The sequence below is a fragment of the Tinamus guttatus genome, unplaced genomic scaffold, assembly GCF_059628265.1.
Source record: "Tinamus guttatus ecotype Peru unplaced genomic scaffold, ASM5962826v1 Tinamus_guttatus_pri_ptg000115l, whole genome shotgun sequence".
NCBI classification, from domain to species: Eukaryota; Metazoa; Chordata; class Aves; order Tinamiformes; family Tinamidae; genus Tinamus; species Tinamus guttatus.
This window is the reverse complement of record NW_028288649.1, coordinates 3,625,458-3,648,518: the sequence shown is the minus strand read 5'-3', so window position 1 is coordinate 3,648,518 and position 23,061 is coordinate 3,625,458. Positions and strand designations below refer to the sequence as shown.

The following is a 23,061-nucleotide window of genomic DNA, read 5'->3' as shown; positions in this document are numbered from 1 at the left end:
TGTGTTTGAACACCAAGCAGATTTCACTCCATCTATAAAAGTTGGAGGGCAAGCATCACGGCCTGGAGAAGGTTTCTTACACTGCAGTTCAGGACAAAGTGGGTAAAGGGCCAAATATCCTTTAGGATGAAAGAGCTTTTAAAAACAACAGTAGCACTTAATCCATGCACCTACCTGGAAGCACCAAAGCACTGTTAATAAAACCTTACATTCCCTAAACCATGTCAAAGATCTAACAGATTTGCTCAACATTCACTTTTAAGACATGACAACACAGGACACAATACAAAGCTGTGCCTTGCTTGCTTAATACTATTATGTTTAACATGATCCCATAAACTACATATCAAGTTTATTGCTAAGATAAAGATCTACATCTGACATTTTTTCCTTTTTACTTTCAAGGCAGTCAGGGAGGTTCTTTTATTGCCTTTATGAATATTTACTCCTCTCCCACCTTCACCTGTTGTTTCAATGGTGGCTGCAGGCATATTACAGAATCTGTTACCTCGACTTGGAAAGCAGTTACAGTTTTGACACCTCTCCTCACCTGCAACAAGGGATCTCTGCAGCTGTGAGTTAGCTGCCAAGAAAGCACCATCTCCTGCTCTCTAGAGCTTCCCTTTCAGGGACATGGCAGCAGCACGCGGGTTCATTCTCCCTCTATGACCTTCAGCAGAAGCAGAGTTACACCACTACAGTGTGCTTTATAAAAATGCCAGACATTTATATCACTCTTGCCCCAGGATTCACAACACTAGGATCAGATGAAAGGATATTCTTACACTCCTATTTTTGCCATTTCTAAAATAAGAGTAATTTCAACTTCCTTGTTACAGAAGTCTCCTGTAATGTGGGAGGCAATAGGTGCTTGGAAAACAATAATGTTAAACCATTCTGTTCACGATGTGTGTCTATCGTTCTTGCTAGGCTTATGTACTATCTGAAAAGCCTGTATGGAATCCTTGTGGTCCTAAAAAATGTACCTATTTTTTCTCAGTGATATCAGCTGGTCTACTAAGAAACCCTTCTAAGAAAGGCAAGGTTTCTAAGGAGGGGTGTCTGATGTCATGTCCTCTAGGAAGAGCAGAACACATGTGTTCCTCAAAGAGATCTGTGAAGTATGACAGCCAGTGGAGCCTGCAAACTTTACAGAGTGTGCATAGCTTTAATCAGTTAGCCCAAATCTTCCCCAGGTCTTTATAAATATATATATATATATGTATATATATTTTAAAGAATTCTTTTTCTCAAACAAGGTAGGCAGCTCCTCATGTTCCTCCATTTCTGAATGAGTGGGTTAGAGGCATAAAAGAAGAAATGAGAGACGAATCCACTTGTTCCAAGAAAGTCTGACTTCTGAATGTGTCATAGAGGGATCCTTTTAGCTCCAGTGGATATGAAAGATGTAGCATACCTACTTCAGGTAAGAGAACTGATCCTCCTAGGCAAGTCCATGACTAATAATTACAAGGGAAATATTTCTTATTTGTCCTTTTAACTAGCTTGAGGCTATATAGTCTTTTGGGGAAGTGAAATGATTTTTTTTTCAGAAATTTCTTTAGAACTACTGCATACAGAGAACTTTTCATCACTAAGAAATTATTGTTGTCTCTGTAAAATTGTATCTCAGTTTTTTTTTCCCTCATTAAATATATGCAGGAGAAATGACATAAACACTTCTTGATTTCTATATGTAATAACCATGACACTGTTGGCTGCAAAAGAAATATGAAAATCAAAAATTTACTTAAATGTATGGAATTTTAGGGCATAGATCTTGACAATAATGCTTCATTGCTAGAGATATACTCAATCTAGGGCTGGGTTGAAAAGTTCACAGAATATATCCATTTTTTTGCAGTGAGTTTAGGATTATCGCTGTTCCCATGCAACAAAACCTGGTGCTGCCTATCCCTTCTAAAGACCAGAGCCAAGTCTAGGAAACGCATCAGAGATCCTTTACAGAAGAACAACTGTCAGCAGGGCTCCTTCTCACTTTTTAAAAAATATTCAAAGAAAACTGTGTCAGCATTATGAATGAGGTGATATATCTGCATACAGGCACACAGGGCATGTTTGCAGTGCTCCCACTTGCAAGAAGGCTGACTGATGAAACCCTTGCTCAAACACCAGCAGACAACCTCCAACCCTGCATGTTCAGCTGCCCTGCAAGCGCCTGGGGCAGGAATTAGAGGGCTCACAGATTCCACCTCTTGTGGGCACCGAAACAGAGCACAGGTGCAAAACAAACTGTTCAGCTCCTGAATTTCCAGAGAACACCTACATGGCTTTACTCCAAGAGGGGAAAAAAAGGAGGAGGAGAAGAGATCACAGCCCACTTTTCGACTGAGCATGGCCAACTCCTCCCCTCTTAGCCACTTACCTGCTCTATCACCACATCCAGACACAAATTTTGGTGGGCAAAACAGGTGAGAGCTACCAGCAGGATGCGAGCGCGACAGCTGGTGTGTGGCATTTGGAGTCTATGTTTCATGTTCTGCCTGTTCTGCGTTTTTCTTCATGAAACCACTGCAAAAAGAAAACTGAAGTTTGTGTCATTAGTAAGTAGACAGTTCACGGACAAATGGTATCTCTTCAAAATTTATTACTTATTGTTTGTAGCCCACAAGGGGGGACATTGTGAATATTGAGATGTTTGCTGAATATTCAAAATCCACTGTTGTATTCTACGAGAAGAGTCCCAAATTTTAAATAAGATTTTGTGATTTTGCCTCCTTTTTGTAGCTCTAGAGGAAAGTGGCTTTCTGGATTGATAAAGACTGCCTTTTTATTTACAGCAGTAAGAACAGAATCCAACAGGATTCTTCTTAACTTGTAAAACAGGATTCCATAACTGACTGTAACCATCTGCAAATTTTTTCTGTGTCATGGAAAAAAAACAGTGAGTAAAAAAGCAATCCAGTTGTTGTTATATAAAAAACAAAGTAGTGTATATTGCTTTGAATAAATAACATGAAAATAATGCTGTAAGCTAATGCTATTTGCAATGATTATAACGTATCCGTGATCATAGGAGGCCTGAATTTGGTCTGCTCTAAGTATTGCATATACATATAAATCACATGTATGTTTTTGTGATGCAGTTCTTAACTGTATTTATCTCTCTATTTTGGGATAAAAGCTGTTGGTAAAATTTTAAAACTGTAAGACATACACCTACAGGAATTATGCTGGACCATGTGAGATTTATTGAATAAATGAAAAATCTAGATTTACCTTCATACATGTATCTTTTGCCTAAAATGAAATTTCAGGGTGGGTTCAATGTTTTCATAATAACAGTCAAGCCCATATTACATATTTGACACTTCCAGCATCTCTGGTGCCTGCCAACACAAGGCTTTTTAAGGGTAGTTTCTGCCAAGAAAGAATGATTAGCAACAGTCAGCCACAGGAATTGTATTTAAAGCAATAGTTTGATTTTCTTCCTTCTGGATTCCTACTTACTCCTAACAAACTATTGACATTGCAATATTTCTTTAAAAAAAAAAAAGTATGCTTTTCTATTGGCTTTCTGTCTAATTAATTTTGTGGTCTATACCTCTCAAAGTTTTCTGACCTCTCTAAAATCTACAAAATGTCATGTAGTTTATATAACTTGAAAAAGTTTCTGTGAACTAACTGCTTTCAAATGCAGAGAAAAAAAAGCTGTTACAATTATCTAAATAAATCAGTCAAATAGGTATTGTAGCTATAGAGACCCAAGAATGTCATGAATATATTTTTCACCTGTCAGACACAGTACTCACTGTTGATACATTTTCTCTGGGACCACACTGATTCTGACCACCGTATAAAGCACAGTTACTGTGTAGAAAGCACAGTAACACGAAAGCAATTCCATCTTTTTTTGTTTGTTTGTTTATCAGGTATTTCGCCACGGTTATGATACCCCGCAGGAGTTTTTTCCAAATGACAAGCATAAAGAAGTTGCAAGGCAGCAGGGATATGGACAACTTACCAAGGTTTGCTTGCTTACCTGGGTTAATATACTTAAATACTCTAACATGCTGATGCCTGTCGGTATTCATTTGTTGGAACTTCATTTTAGTTTTTAGTTTGGAAAAGCCTGTATTATGATCACCACCTATGGCTCTCTCATAGGCCAAAGAAGTTGCTAGGAAGTTACAGCTGTGAGAATCACTTGCTTTAAATGAGTGCTTCAAGTCCAAGAGCAGCCTACACTGAGCTGTTTGACTGCAGGTTGCTGTCTTTTGGGAAGGGCCAGGCACCAAGGAGCAGCACAGTTCAACCAAGCACTTAGCTTTAGCCATCAGCAGCATGAAGCACTGGAAGTGCTCACAGACCACTGCGGATCTCTGCTAACCAGAAACACTAGAAACACTTTCCAGGGCATGAACTTCAGAGCTGAGATCAATCTTGCCAGCAGAAGCTCCTCCAAAACCAAGTTCGGGAGAGCTGGTTTAGAAGTCAGCTGTCTTGGTGTAGGTGTTGGTGGAAGCAGGGCAGACCTGGGTATCAGCTGAAGGTAGTGACTAACAACAAGATGACAACTAAAGCCTCCAACTGCAAAAACAGTCTTTCTTGAGTTAATTTGGGGGCTAACTGAAACCCGGTCTGTTTTTGTATTGTATTAACTAATTGTATTAACTGCCTCCTCTTGTGAATGTAGCAGAGGCTGAGCTCTGCTACTACCAAGGAAATATGAGGCACCTAAGGGATTTTAACCCTACCTCTACTTCACTCTCAAAGGCACAACCCACTGTATCCGAGTCTCCTTCCTTTTCCGCATCTGGATATGTTGTGTGGCTAGAAGAAAATATCAGTCATTTATCCGGACTTTCAGGGTCAGGCAGCCTCACTGAAGTAGTTTAGATGTGCTACAAGTCTGGAGTTGCCAGACACGTGGCTCTGCTGCCTGCCCAGGACAGGCCATGAGGAGCATGTTTGTCCTATAGAGAGAGATAAGTGAGGTCACACACGTTGTGCTGGCTGGTCTAGCACATGTATTTCTCCTGGGAGAACTAATCATTTGCCACCTCTTCACTGTAATGAGGATAGGACAAGCTGCCCAGGGCATCCTCCTCCACTCCATGCCGAGGAGGCCACCCTGATCTCTGATACAAGGTCAGGCCTGTTTTCACTCTCGCCACCTCCCTCAAACAACCAGAGGAGTAGCAGCCGTGCAGCAAAGTTCATTATCAGGTAGGAAGACACAGTGAATGTCTGAAAGGTGACTGGGAGCAACTTCCTTTGCCTTAACTCACCTATGAGTCAGTCATTACACACAGGCATGAGCAAGAGTGCAGTGCTACACGCTGGCTTGCCCCAGACCAGATGGCCTTGGAAGGCCTGAAGATCCAGGCACCGGTACTTAATAATATACATAGCAAGTTAGGGCAGAAGCCTAGGCCAAGTGTATGCCTTAGGAAACTCTGGACACACATCTCCAGCAACTAAAAGATGTGATGATACTTATAGATGGGGGCTGTGTTTGGAAAGTAGTAACTCTGGATAAAGTTCTGAGTAACCCAGTCTGACTCTGCTTTTGGCAGGAGGCTGGATTAGAGACCTCCTGCGGTCATTTTTAATTTGATTTATCCTATACTCCTACGACTTGAGAAAGGACCTTGTGAAACAATGCATAATAACGGTGTTTGAGATCCCACTGCAAGCAACAATTACATGAGCAGAACTAAATTTAGGCCAGGAAACACCAGGTACAAATAATAAGATCACAACATATATAATTACTGAGACCGTTACAAGGACAGTGCATGCAATCTCATATATTTAGAAAACAACACTGATAAGTTGGAAAATATTCAGTAAAGAGCTACAAAAATCACTTGAGGCTAGAAAACCCATTTTGCTGTGAGAGTAGAGAAATAGCATCTATTTATTTTAGCACAGATTAAGTGAATTGATTCCGTTTGTCAGTTACTATCTTTTGGGGATATGATTTGTGATGGTAGATAATGTGTCATACCAAAAGCGTAATAAGATCTAGTGCCTAAAAGCTGGGGGGCATTCAGACAAGAACTAGGAAGCAAATGTTACAGACTGAAGATGATTAACCAGCTGGCACAAAACACCTGAAGGCAATAAGGACTTCCTGTCACTCAAAGTCCTCTCTTCAAGATGCTGTGTCTTCTTGAAAAACAAGATCTTGCTCAAGTTGAAGTTGTAGCCTTCATAAGGAATTGCTTGGTGATATTCCAGGGAAGCCATACCCTGGGCAGGTCTTCATGGCCAGGTGGTTGCTGTCTGCTCTCCCAGCTCATTAGCTGTGAGCCAGCAACAAAGCAGAAACCAGATGGTCTCGTTGGGACAGGGCTGCTTTAAGTCACCCTGCTCCTCAGGCAGGCTTGTTAGCTTGGAAAAGCACCTGCACAGAGCAAAAGCAAAACTGCACCTGCAAGGTAAGCATGTCCCATGCTGTCCTCACGGCCTTCTGAGCCCTGCTGGCACTGTATCTCCAGATAAGATTTGTGACAAAGTGCCAACAATATTTGACAGATTAATAAGCAAATTCTAATAAAACACTTCTTAAAATGTAGGAGGAGATAGGACCTTCCCAGGAACCATCTAATCTCCTGCTGTGGCAGAAAACACCACCACATAATCTGGGTTCATACATTTAACAAGCTCTGTCCTCAAACTAGTCAGGGATTTTTGCTCCCACTATTTTTACTGGATGTTTGATCCTCAGTTTCACCCATGATGGTCCTTCCGATTTCCAGTCCAAATGTGCCCGTGATTAATTTATGTTCATTTACATTAATACCAATATTACCCTCCAGCTTGATAAACTCTTTTTAACTTCCACACTTTACTCATCAAGTGAAAAACATTTTTAACTTCCCCAGAATTCGTTCAACAAGTACTCAGGCACTCTGAGGTGAAACATTCAGTCCTTTGCCAATGATGAATGTCCCAGCATCACAGCAGATACGTTACTTCCTTATTAACCCCATTTACAGGAAGTTCCATCTACCTGCAAGGGGAGGAGGCTGTGGCTGCTTGTTCATTAAAATGTGAATTTCAAACACCAGTAATGATCTCAGTCTGCATTCAAGGTAGTCTGAATTTGAATGTCCTTTCTCTCCTTTTTCTCCAGCGGGTAAAAGTATTAGTGAGAGTATGTTCGCACAGTGTTCATGTTTCACAGTGAAAGCTGGAAAATACTAGAGCAGAAGTTGCAGTACTGTAAGCACCACCACTTTACTGCATTTTCTTCTTGCCTGCTTTCCTTCTTCACTTTAAAAAGGAAATATTTTAAGGTCTTTAACAAAATAATATAGAAATTAACTCATTTTCTGGTTGTAGGACTAGATACATAGGACCCATCAGGAGCTCCTTACACTATTCCATTATTTCCACAGCTCGGCATACAGAAACAGTACGAGCTGGGCCAGTATATACGGAGAAGATACTTGAATTTCCTGAGTATTGCATACAAACAGTTTGAGGCAAGTATTGAATCTAGAAGGGAAGACGATTTTCATGCATCTGAGTGGGACTTTCTGGATGCATGAGAGTCTGAACGTGGTACACTCTGAGTTCACCCCATACCTATTGAACTCAAGGTGGCTTCAAAGTATCCCTGAAGCTGCTGCTCCGCTTTTACTCAGGCTGATGGTTTAATCGAAAAGCAAGCACAGGGGGCTGTATATCAAGTTCAGCTCCCTCACTGTTGTAGGGCAGAGTATCTATCTTGGATATGTCTTACATACCCATCTCCAGAGTGGATGCAGCCTTGCTTGTCCCAAAGAAAGTGGAGGTGAAAGGGAGTCAGTCTGATGTTTTTCAATAGGACCTCCAAAGGAACTGCAACTGTGGTGCAACTCCCTTGCACACCAAGTTTGTATTCCTAGAAAAACTCCCCTAGGGAAAACTCTCTTTCCATCTCAGTGCCCGTCTTTACCATCTCACCTTCTTTACTCCATTTTAATGCCATCTCTCCCAGCATAGTAGCTGTCCTTTTCTTTCCCACCAAGACAAAAAACTAACAGGAATGATACTCTGCCACTTACAACCATAAATAATTTACTTTCTTTTCTTGCTTCAGATTTACGTTCAAAGCACTGACTGCGATCAAACACTTACGAGTGCTCAGGCATGTCTTGCTGGGCTGTACCCTGTGACACAGAGCCAGATCTGGAACCCCAGAATCCTTTGGCAGCCAGTTCCAGTTCACACGGTGCCACTGTCGCAGGATAATGTAAGTACAAAATAGGAGCATTTCCTTTTTTCTTAGTCATTAGCAAAATATCTAGGATATGAGATATGAGATGAAGGAGCAGAATAAAGGTGATGAAAAGTGCATTAAGTTACAAGTATTAGGTAAAAAAAAAAAAACTAATATGCTGAGTAGAAGTAATGGAATAATAGTTCTCATCTGGGAGTGGTGAGAGCATGAAGGAGAATATGGAGATACATGTCTTCCTGTGCATTCACAGTCTGGTGTTGTCAGGAGTTGCTTCAGACAGTGTCACAGGTGGTGGTACCCAAGCAAACAGTCAAGAAGAGCTAGCTGGTAGCAACAGCACTAACAAATTCAGCAAGCAGTTACTGTACATTCTTCACATCCAGAGGAGATGTGAAAAGGTACTTTTCAGGTATCTTTTCAACCAAAGCAAGTCTTCATCAAATATTGGTAAAGTCATGCCGGTTCGTGAATATGGTTAGAATTCAGGAATAGCTACCTGTCTTCTCAAATAGATGGATTACGTTTCTTAAAAAAAAAAAAAAAAAAAGAGGAACTGCTGTGAAGTCTTTGTAGCTAACTGTCCTTCCTGGATTCTCAGGTTCTTTTTAAAGCTGTTCTTTTAACTGCAGGGCTATATAGATAGAGCTTTATTAGTGGAAAAGGAACAAAAAGCATTAAGAAAATATCTGTTTCAATTTTTGTTTAAACATATATTCAAAATTTAATGCAAAAAGGTTCTAACAAGAATAAACTTAGTTCATGTCACAGAAAAGAATTTACAAATTCTTAAATCATTCCACCTATATAACCTTTAACCTATGGAAAATCTTACCTGAAGTAAGGTTTTCAAATGTCTCGAATGGAAGACAAAAATTGCGTTACAGAAACTTAACAAGTTTCTATGATGCAGCTGAGCTAATTAGAGCCATGGTTAAGTCCATTTACTATAGCTGAGTATGCACAAAATCTCCTATTGCAGTCGAGCTGTTGCATGGTAATTTGTTGCAAAAAGTTGACAGTATGTTAAAAGAAAGACTGAATACAAATAGTGAAATCATTCCTGAAGAAGCCAAGTACAAAGCAGTACATGAGGGCTTGTACTAGTCTTCTCTCCAGGGGTGAATTTCATCTTGTGTGAATGAACAAATCCTTTGAACTACTACAGCTATTACCCCTCTGAGCATTTAAAAATTACTTTGTAGCTCGTCATAAGTATGATTCGTACGGTCCTGAAGGTGAATATCCTTGAAGATGACACCCCCATGTTATTTTTCAGCTTGTCCTAATGAGTGCAGCCAATCAGAACTACAAACCTGCAAGGACGCAGTAAATTGCAGAACAGGAAGTATGTTGCCTAACTAATGTTTTGCCATTTTCATTTCAGTTGCTGTACTTACCTTTCTCACATTGCCCAAAATACAACGAACTTCTGAGAGAAACCTTTGCAACAAGAGATTTCCAAAGGCAGCTCAAGCACTACAGGGTAAAGTATTTTCAATTTTGGAAATCTTATATCTAAAATGTACCACTCTTGTTAACATCATTCAATAGATAGATCCCCAGAATGGCAGTCAGTATTGTCCTTCTAAAATTCTGATCTTCATAGTGGATGTAGGCAACATACCAAAAAAGAAAACCAACTACAGTATTATAGAGCCAGCTGGCCTGGGCTATCCCTATCAGTTGAAAATTGCAGTCACAGAAAAGATAAATTATTGACTCCATTGTAAAAAGTACTCCGTCGACCTTCTGGAAGAGCAGACACAACCCAAATCAGTGTCCAACCCTTCTCTTTAGTTTTATGTTAGCACCTCCTTCTCCGACACATCTCTCTGCATTACTCTATGCTAGTTCAGATTCCTCTTCTGCCACAAAAATCTCGTGGCTCAGTTGCCTACCTTCTCTCTCACTGTCTCCAAGCATTCTTCAAATACTTGGCATGTTTCATACCCAAAGTCTTCACTCAGATGCTCACGTTTCCTCCTTCCCTCCACACTATCTCTCCACCACAAACCCCTTGCTGTGACTATGTAACCACTTGTGTAAACTACTGCTATTTTCTTTTTCTTCGCAGGTTTATTCAGATAGCACTACAAAACTCACCTGTCTTCTACCATCTGATACTGATCTCTGATCTCTTCTATCTATCACTGGCTCTACATCTGGGTATTATGCTAATCACAATTCTTGGTTTTACCCAATTTATGTAGTTCCTCTCTTTCGTTCAGTACCAACATCAGACTGATCATGCGTAGCACTGTCCTTTTAACACTTTGCAGTGTCCTTTTAAGCACTTTTTGGCTTTCTGCCAGACTTCCTCATATATCTAGATCCCCTCTACTCCATCTTGAATATTCCCACCACAGTTCCTCTGTACTTTGAATCTGAATTCAGATCACCATCCTTCTTTACACAGAATAGGCCATATTTTCTTTGCAAAATTAGACAAAACCTTGATCTCTATAGAAGGAAAAGCTAGTGGAACATATCAGGTGTAAAACAGCATCTTTCAGCCTTCTTGACGGAAGCAATCTGTCCAATATCACGACTTCCCCCTGCAGGGTTAACTGATATTGGGAATCTAGATTACTAAATTTATGATGTTCTCTGGGACTGAATCCATCACAAGTGATGAAGCTATGAACTTGGAAACTCAAGAACAGGCCAGATGCAGGAAGACGGTCAATGTGGCTGGTGTGGGAAGGGACAGGCCAATGAGAAACATGTACAAAATGGCTGGAGTGCGAAATGGTTGGCGGCATGAGCAGGAATGAGGGCATGGACCTTCCTAGCTGAAGAGGCAGGATGGCAGCTAGGACTAGAAACCAGGATAAAGGCAGTTTTCACAAGCTCTTTAAGAAGTTTTGTACAAGCATTCATTTGGCATCTGCCAGATTATTATGAGAGCAGGGCATAAGAGAGAAGCAAGAGGATTCACTTGTACAGGAACTGACTGGCCGCCTGTGAATACCACTAGGCAAAAGATCATTGGTTAGGAACAAAAATACAACCTTTTTTTTTCCTAAAAAAATGCAGGGTGAAGGAGTGCCGCAGGCCCTGTGTCCCACTACAACTTCTTTTTGTCTTCCAGCCATTTCTCAAGTTTTTAGCCACTCATGCTGGATATCCACTGAAGAAGCTGAACACTGAAAGAATTCAGAAGCTCTCTGACACTTTACAATATGAGGTAAATAGCATAAAGAAAATTCCTGAGGCTAATAGAGATACTTACACTTTCTCCAAATCAGTTCTATCTCTTATTTACATGGTTTATAGGACACTGAAAGCAGGTAAGTCTGTGATTCTTTTTTTTGCTGGGTGTGGAACCACAGACAGTTTTGAGTTTCTTCTCCACAAATTCTCAGTCACCATCAAACTTGCACCTGAAAATCCCGTACACACACTGTGACTTTGTGAGCCTGCTGTGGGCTGTCCATCACTACAAGAAGGTCAGACCATGGCCTACTAAATCCAGTGTCCTGTCAGTGAGTGCATACTGAAACTTAGCCAAAAGCAAGCTGGGCAAACTTGCCTTGTTACTCTTCCAAAACCCAGCACAGAGGTACAGAGAAGTAAAATATGTTGTTGGCAAAGAAACATAAACATCCTTCCGCAAAAACTTTATGCTCAAGTTGCATAAGCACGAAAAGTCATTATTTGCATTTGGGTGTAGGACACAGGATTTTCAGGAATTAAGAAGCCTTTGGAATGACATAAAAGTTTGCACAGGATTGAGAGGCTATTCTAAGCACAAAGACAGGGCATATCACAGAGAAACATGGATTTTACTACAAGGAGGTACTTTGATGCTTATCTTTCATGCTCTGTGTCCTACAGTGCTGAATTAGGTTATCAGAAGTCTTACTCATTCCTTGATGAAAAGTCTTGTAACTGACTTGAATACATAAATATCCTAAATGTCCTTAATTTATCAACAAGACCCACTTCAGCTCTAAGTCTGTACTTACCTCCACTGAAGCAAGCCAAAATTGCAGGGTCTCATTTTAAAGATGCTTTTTGTATTGTTGCAGGCAGCGCTTCCTACAAGCACTTGACAATACACTTACTTATAAACTCATTGTCGACAAAATATTGACAATAAATCCCCTAAAAAAATAGAGGCAGTTTTCAGGGGGATTTCACAAGCCGCATGTAGTACTTGGGTATGATACTAAAAACTTTCCTTGTGTCCTGTAGTTTCTGCAAAGGCCCAACTTTGGGCACTCCCATTCTGAACAGCATGTTAGCCGAGATCTTAAGTTAAATGAAACATCATCATGTTGGGGCACCTCACTGCCAATTCAGTGAGGTCACCTTTCCATATTGTCCAAATGCAGAACTGCTCAAGGCTACAAGATTTTACTGCAAGTGTTATGCCATACTTAGAGAAAAATCCCTCTCATTACAGAAGTGTAAAAAATTGTCAGCTGCCATCAGGGAGCTATCTAAATGCCAGAAGACAAAAATAATTAGTTGGCTTGTTTCCTCTAGTATTAGATTTGATGAGTCTTGGTCATTCATACTACTCAGGGGAGACTCTGGAGGTGTAAGTTAGGACACTTGCCATTAAAAAAAATAAAAAAGCAAAAAACTACCACCACTCTTACCCTTACAAGCATATAAGAAGCACCTTCCTATGTATTTTTTTCAGACACGAAACTACAGAGGGTTCATCTCCCTGCATTAGTTATTATTGGCTAAATGCCATCTGACTTTCAGATAACTTGGAGAATTTTGTTAAAAGAAAAAGCAATGCATTGTGACCTGAGCTGATTTAACCTGACATGTTCTATTGTTTCACTTATTCAAACAAACCCTGGCAGTGACTGGCTGGCCTTTTCTTTAGCACTCATTGTTATGAAATGCTCTCACTTGAGCTCAGTCCAGTGGCCAAACTCAACCATTCAAACAGGCTACACTGAACTAGAGGAAAGATGAGGATTTTGTTTCAACAGGAATTCAGTGGAGTGCAAACAAGCAGTGTCCAGCATGTCTTTCTTTCCTTTGCATAGTTGTGACCATTAACATATCCCAGGCTACTTCCCTAAAGAAAAACAAATCCATTCCCCCTCTGTTTGAAGATTGAGTCAGAAGCTCATAGAACCGGCATAAGTAGATACGAATTCCATCTATACATCTAACCCCCATGCTTTTACTCCAGTACATTGAAATTGTAGCTACACATATCCCTGCTTGATCCATGGATCTTACCTTCCTCTTATCTCAATGCTGCTGACCCTTAAAATCCTGATGCTTACATAGGACTTATTTAAGTAAAGATTTCAGGATATAGTCCAGTAGATGTCTGAAACAGAAAGAGTCAGAAGACATTTGCAACTGACAACTTAATCAACAATTGCCAGTCACCTTTTTGCATAATAGCTTTTAGTATTGTATTTACTGTTGAACACTACCCTTCAAATTCGTTTTAAGCAATGTAAGAATTACACATAAAATGTGCAATGAAAAATACTGTCATTATTTTATTATAAAATGAAGAGAAACTTTTATTTGAGTGAAAAAATCGGAATTTGTTCTGAAAAGCAATACATGCCAGAATAAACAACAGCCAGCAGAAGGAATCAGTAAGAAAATCACCATATTTTCTTTCTTCACTGTAGGATATTCACAATTACACTTTACCCGTGTGGGCTACTCACGGTGTCAGGACCAAGCTGATAAAGCTCTCAGAATTTTTATTACAGGCGGAATTTGGGTTTCACAAACAAATACAAAAATCACGGTTACAGGGAGGTAAGCAGAATTCTTACACTATTTGAAATCAAGACTACAATGGGCAATAGAAAAATCAAGGATGCATAATGAACATTGCCACTAATTCCATAGTAGAATTATGAAAGATGTCATGACATGGATATTGATGATCAGCACTGAAAGATTTTGATTGGTGGGAAGAAAGATGGTGATGACTCATGAGTGTCCTAATTTAACATTATAAGAAGGTATCATTTAATTACACTGTGCAAGACATCCAGAAGTGAAGTCTGAACTTAATGTAAGCCACATGTAAACCATGTTTAACTTACAAAATATTTACTGTAATAAACTGTAGCATGGTAACATTGTTGCTTAAGAGTTTCATATTCCATTGATGCAGTACTAAAATGAGAGTATTAAAGCTATTCCTAAGATTTATTCTGCTCAGCAGATAGTAGCTGAGATTCAGGGATTAATAAAAGTAGTTTATAATTTTTTAATGACTTATTCATCTTTCTCTCATGCACTGCCTTTTGGCCTAATCTTGGTTTGTATGGCTGTGTTCAGTCAGGTTCTGTAAGCTACAAGGACAAATTGCAAATAAACCCTGATTAATTTGTTTGCTTTTTTTGGAGCTCCCAGACATACAAAACTAAGTGCAAAGTTCAAACCTCGATCTAATTGCTATTAATCGATGTTAAAAAAGCTGCCAGTAATTGAAGACAGCAAGTGTGCTTGATTTCACTAGCAGTGCAGTTCTCATTTTAGGATTCTTCGTGGAAGATTCCAACTTTCTGTTATTACTGACACTGATCTAATTCATACAGTTTGTTTTACAAATTTTCAACATTTGGATTTAATAAAATATAGAAAAGCAAATGATTTATGAAGGCACCTAGTTCAAATAATTTTTTTCTTTCTGTGTCTCTAGAAATCAATGGAGTTACACCAGAAAGAGGGTAATACTCATTACTCTCTTGCACTATCCTGAGGGCACAAAGCAACTGTAGAGACACTGCTTAACACTCCTGAGACTATTAGAGAATCCCAAGATACCTTACAGGGAAGCAAAATCAGGCCCACTCTTCATATAAAAGAGAATATTGGTCTTACAAGAACACTATGCATAAATTAGCTATAAAATTAATTGAGTAAATCTGGTGGGTTTAAAGATTACTTTGTTTTAAGATGGTAACAAATGATACAAGAATTAATCAACACAAGCATATCTTTCAATCATTGTCATTGCTCCCCAATTTTCTTTCAGGTGTTCTTCTAAAAAGTATTCTAAAACATATCATAGATGCTAGAAAGCCTGCAAACCAGCAAAAGATGCTTATGTATTCTGCGGTGAGTCCTTTCTCTTGTTTTTATGTTACCTTTTTGCAATTATTAAATGCACTGAAAGACACGGAGCTTCATTTCCTGCATGAAATACAGCCACAAACATTTGGTCTGGGTTAATCTTAAATATCAGTGGATTATTGTCATTTCTTTAATGAACAGATACCACTTTGAAACATGCGGCATTCCATTTTTCACCTGAAGTTGTGGCTTATTTCACTGTAATACTGTTTTGATTGAGTAGAGATTTCAAACAACAAGCTTCAGGTTTTATTGAACTTGTATCCCATGGATGATTTAGAAACAAGCCTCCTGCATCCTGCGTCTTTATCAGATGATAAAAGAAAAAGCTCCTATGTCTAAATCGCAGTTAGATTATCAGAAGCAGTATCAGAATATCAGCTAAAGAGTTTTCTGATGTGATACTGGATGCTGTTTACTTAACATGCAAAACCGCAGGCTTTTATTAAAAAAAGTTTTCATAGCTCCTACTGACACTGAAAAGAACTGCACGTGCCTATGGCTTCTTAAATTCTTATACATATATATGCTTCGTACATTCACCGTTTCAGTTTGCACATCCAAAAAGGACAATATTTGGTCAATATTTCAGGCAGCACAGGACAATAATTAATGCCAAGTTAAGTGCACAAATAAAGCGCTGGACATGTTAAATAATAACTATAGGAAGTCATTTTCAGTATGCCTTTAATGGAAGGGTCTCTTGTGTTCACAGCATGCAGCCACTATTGCAGCCTTACAGATGGCACTCAATGTCTTCAACGGGAAACTGCCTCCTTACAGTGCCTGTCATTTTTTTGAACTTTACCAGGAAAAAAATGGGCAAGTATCTGGAAAAATCCATATTGAAAAACATAAAAAGCACATACTTTTTCTAAAAGACAGTTTACTGATGCCCCAACTAATTAAACTGGATACACAAGGTTCACAGATACACAGAAAAACATTATAGATCGATGTTAATTATTATATTGGAGTCAATTAGTACCTACCGAAAGCAGCAGCATCACAGCACCACAGCCTGAAATCCCTTATATATTGCTTCAGTACAGTTATGAGAGGTTTTATCTGTTTATCTGTTTTACTCCATGACTGGCTACCAAGATGATGAACTATATGCAAATTGGTACTGACCATCGCTTAGGTAAGAGATCTACATTTTCAGTGTACTCATGATATTATTAACAGCAAGAACCCCTCATGCCTAAGTACAACAACCGCAACACAGAAGTGTGTTCTGGGTGGTTCTGCATGCCTAACTGTGTTTTTAATACCTTTGTGTATTTTGAATCAGGCAATACACCATAGAAATGTACTATCGGAATAATTCTTTGAGAGATCCTCACCCGCTCACCCTTCCTGGCTGCAAATTTCGCTGTCCACTAGACAAATTTACCGAGCTGGTCTCACCAGTCCTCGTACAGCATTGGACAAGAGAATGTAGGAGTAAGATTTAAAAAAAAGGTAAGTTAAATGCTTTGAGCATATGTACTCAAAAGTAAAGTCAGGATTACACCTTCTCCTGCCAAGGGATCATTTGAAGTAACAATCTTTTTCAGAAGAGTGTGATCAGAAATAGAAGGATATTCGATCTCCTCCTTCAGACAGGAAACCATGTAACTAACCAAATAAACAAAGAAACAAAAATCTCAACCTTATAATCAAAATTTGCTATTAATGAAGACCCAACTGTTTAGCCTTCAGGTTTGGGAGAAGGGCTACACATTGCTTTGATTCTCAAATTTTGCTAAAGTCAAAGTCAGATAGAAGTCAGATCTCCTACACTGAGTCCAGCACCACTTCAGGACTGCTTTCACTAATAATACTGAGAGCACAAAAAGCATATGGATTGTGTAAGAGATTATACCACAACTGACTCTTCAATAAAAATATATGCCATATCATCACCTCAAAATTTGATAGTTTTCCCTACTTATGCTGGGTGAGAATGCTTCTATCTCAGTAACTGTAGGAAACAGACCCCAGCTTTGGAGCTCGTAACTCCTCCTGCAGGCAGAAACTTTAGATTCTCTGCTGTGCACATGAATGGCGTGCAAAAAGGAAGGTGTGAATGTGGGCACGCTACCCCAGAGCCTGCACAGTGCAGTTGGCTGTCAGCTGGGCTCTACGGTGCTAAACCCGTGGGTAGGAAGGAAACACACGACCACTTCCAAGGGAGGGAGCGCGTATGGACAGGATGAAGGGATCTCCAGCCAAGCTAGACAGAAAAGCGAAGAGCTTACAGGCCACATTCCTACCTGATAAATACAACGGCAACATCCGCCCATTTCAGCAGGTTTTGGCTTTGTCCAAAGCAGCCTCAAAGATTGTCCTGTTAGTGCATGTGTCAATACTTCGAATGATTATGCATGCATCAGAGTATTGGATGACTAGAAGCCCATAAACATGATTTTTTTGGAATAAGATCAAGGACGTAATCTCAAATATTTACCTTACGTAACTTTTCTACCTGAAGACATCCTTTCTGAAGCAGAATTGTTCTACAAGATGCTTAATTGAAGGGTCACAGACATTAATTATTGCCCTGGTATAGGGAAAAGCATGGGATTAGGGAAGTTTTACTTCTACAGATCACACAAAACAGCAAGAGTGCAGTATAAATCAATCAGAGCCGAGTTCCTCCGGACAATGATGACTACAGTGTGGGACACAGGAAGGGATGACAGCTCAGCATCCTTGGGAGGAAGAGGGAGAATTTTCCTGCACTCTTTTGGCTGCTTAGGACAGTTTCATGGTGGCTCTGCTCACCATTTCAACAGCATTTGCTTACTTCAGCCTCAATGGGATCAAATTTGCCAACTCTTTCATCCTAGTCTGACCTACCCACTTGTTCAGGTACCCTTGTTTGGGTCAAATTAATAGATTTCCCATGCTCTCCGAGAATGAAGCCATGTGCTAAGAATGGTTCTTTCTATTTGTCTTACGTTTAGGTGTTCTCTCCAAGACCTTCGGGGTGATCAACTTTATGAAGCAATTCCTCCCACACCAAGATGTGACTGCAGCCTGTTTTCTCATTAACTTCCATCAGCATGACCAACAGCGTCCTGATCTCTATCAGAAGAAGACATTTCTCAGTATAACAGACTAAAACTCTACCACATGGTGACTTATCCTTTGTGAATGCTATCCTTGTTTTATCAAATGGTGAAACTCAAGTGCAACAGGAAATCAGAGTAATTTTTCAAGATCTGTTCATTTCAACATAACTTTGGCAGGACTAGTTCAAAAACATTATTTTGGTTACAGTTTTTTCAAGAGTTGTAGCCTTATGTTATAGCAAAAATGGAAAATACCCATGAGGGAACATTGCCCATTTCTTAAGAATAAGAACTTTCAGAATTGGTGAGGGAGGCAGTTTTATCTCCACAGAAGGAGCCATTCCATTATCCTCCTACTATATTTTATTCAAGAAATAACAAAAAAAATTACACAAACAGATCCCAGAAACTACAAAAATGAGAGTAATAGCTGTTTGCTTAGTGAATATCTGTTTACTTCTTTCACATACTTACACAAATATCCCACCTTCATACCGAAGCAAGTGAGAGTTACAGACAAAATGTATGGTGGCTCCAGACTTCAGAGAAGGTCTCAGTCAGCCAGTCAGGCCATCCTAAAGACCTTGCTGGCAACTGGCTTACTCGACAAGGCCTTTAGGGGTAAGGCATTCCACCTCTTCCCAAAAAGACAGCAAGGCTCCATGTCAATTCTGAAAGAAAAAACATATGTGGCTTCACATATTGTTTCAAATACCTACTATTGGTTAATTTGAACATAAACTCTGATCTGATCATACACAGTAAAGTCTGTGCTTCACAAAAGTCTGTCAGTCAATGCTGTTCTTGACATTGACAGAAAAGAAGATCCCATTGACACCACAAAGAAAAAACTCTGCAATATTACAAGCTAGTTAAAACATACAGGATATATGAGCAATCCTTTGCTGCTTATGTTATCTAATATTTCTATTGCAAAACAATTCCTGTTGTTACTCCAAAGGCTGGATCAGAAATATCAGATGCAACTAACTCCTGGAAAGACTGGACACTTCTTTGTTTGAAGAATCAGGCTTTTTTAGTTATTTTTTATTTTCTCATACCAGGTAAGCTGTCTTTTCAGCAGGAGCTTTGCCAACAGCCTTGTTTTATGCAGGTCATTCTGAAGAAAGTATTTTCTTCCCTGATACATGACCCAGTGAACGCATCTCAGAGAGAATGATTTCTGTTGTAGTAACAATAATTTCAAATATGTTTCCAATGTATTGTATTGCTCTTGTCCCTGCTCAGCAGAACTCCCATCACACACTCTTCTTTAGACTATCACTTCAGGAGCACAGACAGGATTGCTTTGTGTTCACCTAGCTCACCCCAAGGAAGCACAAACATCAGTGTTGTTAAGGCTGAAACATCACGCCCAGATCTTGTTGTGTGAATACATACTGGGGATGTACACAAATGGATAATATTAGTAAAACATTTCAGGTTTTCTCCTACTACACCAGCAGACACCATTTGAAAAGTCTGTCCCATATCTTTTGTGGATTTGAAATCATAAAACTATTTTATTTTTTTCTTTAAGAAAAGAAATAAGCAAGCATTAACAGTTCAGGTTTGGAGTCAGTTAGAATGGAAAGAAAATCAAAGGGCTTTTAATATTTTATCTCAATGGCAGGATCACATGAAAATAAAACTCCTTTCTTTCACTAACAATGCATAGGCAGTTAAGCCATATATCAGCAAAGGTATATGTTATATCTGAACAGTCATGAATGTTGTATTTTAAGTGACAGGTACTTTACAATGCTCACTCTTTTACCCATCCTATGCAGAAACAATGTCAGCAGGATAGGAAATGAGCAACAACAGGAGTTCGATGCTGCCTGGATAACGTGGCACATGTTTGGCCAGACTATGATTTTGTAATTTCTCCTCCTCCCTTTTGGTTTGGGTTATTTCCCAAGATGAGTGATTCAATAAATAAACAAATAAATAATTGAGGTTTCAGAATAAAAATCTGATGTTATTTTTGTTATTTTTTCACAAATATGGGTCAAAGTCATTGAATAATTTTTTGTTATTTTTTCACAAATATGGGTCAAAGTCATTGAATAATTTTGATTTGTTCCACAGGACTTGCCTAAGTAGTAGTTCCTTCTTTCTATTCTGAGCCTGAGGCACTTATCCAGGATGTGGCAGACATAAGTTCAAATCTAAAATGAACAAAACTACTGCAAATTAATCCAACCCAGTTTAAGTGCTGAATTACAGAAGTGGTCAATGGCAGCACCCGAGCTCTTCCCCCATGTGAGCAGCTGCTCCGTGAGCGCAGGCAGCAGTTCCATCTCCAGCTGCTCCGACTGCCACGGCTCCCATCCTTTCACAGGGTGGAGGTCGTCTCCCCGCACAGGCATTTAGCTAGAACAACCTTTGTGTAGATTAGGGAAGGGGTTTTTTTGCATCCAGTCCACGTCCAAGCCAAATTAGCTATGCTTCAGCCAGCCTCCAAAATAGATAGAGGCTCTAAAAATGGGCAACCGTATTTAAGCTAATTCCAATATTCCGATATAATTCCAATATGATCTAATTCCAATTCCAGCTAGTTCTAATATTAAGCTAATTCCTTGCCTTAAAAATAATAACATACCCATTTAAAAAAATTAGCATAAAGATTATTTAAATTGTTTAAGGCCATTTATATGGCCATTCATTTTTTATTTTGAAGCGACTTTTCCTTAAAAGGCTAATGTTGCTGTGGTGTGGTAAGTTTATAGCCACTGAAAGCACCGTAGAAAAGGAAGTCTGCTCATATCCCAGATTAGAATGAACATGCAAGACCAATAAGGCAGGAGACTTTCAAAGACAGCACATGCAGGCAACGCACTTACAGATCACCTACAGGATACTTACAGCATCCTGTTATAACTGGTATGACACATGAAGGGAGGCATTCCTCCATTATGGAGGGATTTGGGGAGGCATTGGGATTTATGTAAAGTATTGTATTACCTGTTCTTCAGTAATTTTTGCCATTAAAAAGATCTCTGTTCCAAAGGGGAAGAATGAAGCCACAGAATCTTCAACAATTTATCATATGCTTGGTGTTGGGTTGAAATCTCAATTCTTTCTTTAAAGATGATAGCATTTTTTTCTATAAAATGCATTTGTTCGTGTCATTTCAATCATGTCATGTCATCTCCTGAAGAATGCTGTCCACCTTAACGAAAAACTTGAGTTATGCCTGAAGTGAAGATTCCTAATTCTTAGAGCCAACAGGGACTCCTAGACCTCAGAAGCTTGACAACCACTGATCTAAAAAACTACACAGGTTGCTAAAGAATGGTATCCTTGCTTGACTCTTGATGCATATTGAAGTATTATAAAGACGGTATACTTTCATACTTATACTCTAAAATTTTAGACAAAGAGGATAAACTTACATTACTTCGCAAAGGACAAAGTATTACACATTTATAAAGCATGAATGACTCTCTTACGTCATCTGCATAGTCACCATTACGTCAGGAGAGAACAGAAAGGAGGATGAGGAAGTAACAGTGGAGGAAGAAAGAAGTTCCAAGTGAGTGCTGAAAAAATAACCAGGCATGGTTTCGGATTTTCATCTGGAATTCATTATGAATTATTGTTATTCTTTTTTACAAAGAAGAAATCAGGACAAGCCAGCTGACCAATCTGCTCAAAGGCCATCAGCCAGTGGCAGAAGCAATGTTCTTAATCAGTAAGGATGAAAATACGAATTTCAGGGCCCGATCATGCAGAATATCATAGCAAACTGAGGTCAAGCAAGCAACTTGACAGAAAGCGTTACCAAAGCGTTAAGCATAGGTGTCTTTGTAGGGAAAAGACAAGCAAAACACACACACACACAATCCCAGAAAGCAGCTTGAAGAACATACCAATAGCCAGTGTTTTGTAACTGCTGTATCTGAGGTCCTGGTAACTCTACTATTTTCTCTGAGGGGCTGGTAATTTTAAACTACATGAAGTGTTGTTTAAAAGAAGTATTCTGATTTGGAGGGGGAAATAATATAGAACGGGAAAGGAGGATATAAAACGGAGGGAAGCTGAAAAGAAGGTGAGGAGACTATCTGAGCTGCAAAGAGAAAAAGAGAAAGCCAGTTTGCCAGTCTCTCGGCTCCAAGTTCTCCCCCGGGCCCCCGTGGCCGCTGAGCCGCTGCGTGTCACGCAGGGCCCCCGGCTCCTGCGCAGGGACCGTGCGTGGGTGATGCGGCACCGGCGGGCAAAGCCCAGGCACCCGCTGCTCTTCCCAGGGGCCATCGCTGTGGCCAGCGCCAAGTAAGAGCAGCAGCCCCTGCCGCGCTCCCTCCCTGCCGCCGCCTATGCCCCCAGCGCCCTGGGGCGCAGGGCCTGAGCCAGCGTCGCTGCCTCGCTGCCCAGCACCGTGCCGGGACTCCTGGGCACGCAGGAGGTTCCCTTGGCTGTAGTGCAACCTGGAAAGAGTTCAAGCACTAAGAGCAGAAACTGAGCAGGTAGGTTGAACAACTTGCAGCTCCTTCGTATTTTAACCCTTATCCTGATACTGCAAACGCGAAAAATATCACCGAAAAAGAGGAATTGTTATGATTTCATTAAGCAGAATGTAAACAGTAATTTGCAAACAAAGGATGATGAGCCGCCTTGCGTAACCGCACCACATTCCTCCTGGATTTAAAATTCACCAGCGGCAGTTCCACCCCTTTTGAAAGTAGAGCTTGGCACCTGGGCTGCTCAGCCAGAGCAGCT

General features: G+C 39.9%; 1 protein-coding gene across 1 annotated transcript; it reads left to right on the top strand.

Annotated features, from left to right (window-relative positions):
• Window positions 1-2,450: 2,450 nt before the first annotated feature.
• Window positions 2,451-22,618, top strand: LOC104580408 (prostatic acid phosphatase-like). The gene is made up of 12 exons (XM_088521222.1): window positions 2,451-2,564; window positions 3,894-3,989; window positions 7,371-7,457; window positions 8,057-8,209; window positions 9,582-9,680; window positions 11,289-11,384; window positions 13,819-13,951; window positions 15,183-15,265; window positions 15,996-16,102; window positions 16,575-16,726; window positions 21,808-21,877; window positions 22,351-22,618. Exons 1-12 carry the CDS (start codon window positions 2,451-2,453, stop codon window positions 22,616-22,618), a joined length of 1,458 nt encoding a protein of 485 aa, XP_088377348.1.
• The last annotated feature ends 443 nt before the right edge of the window (window positions 22,619-23,061 follow it).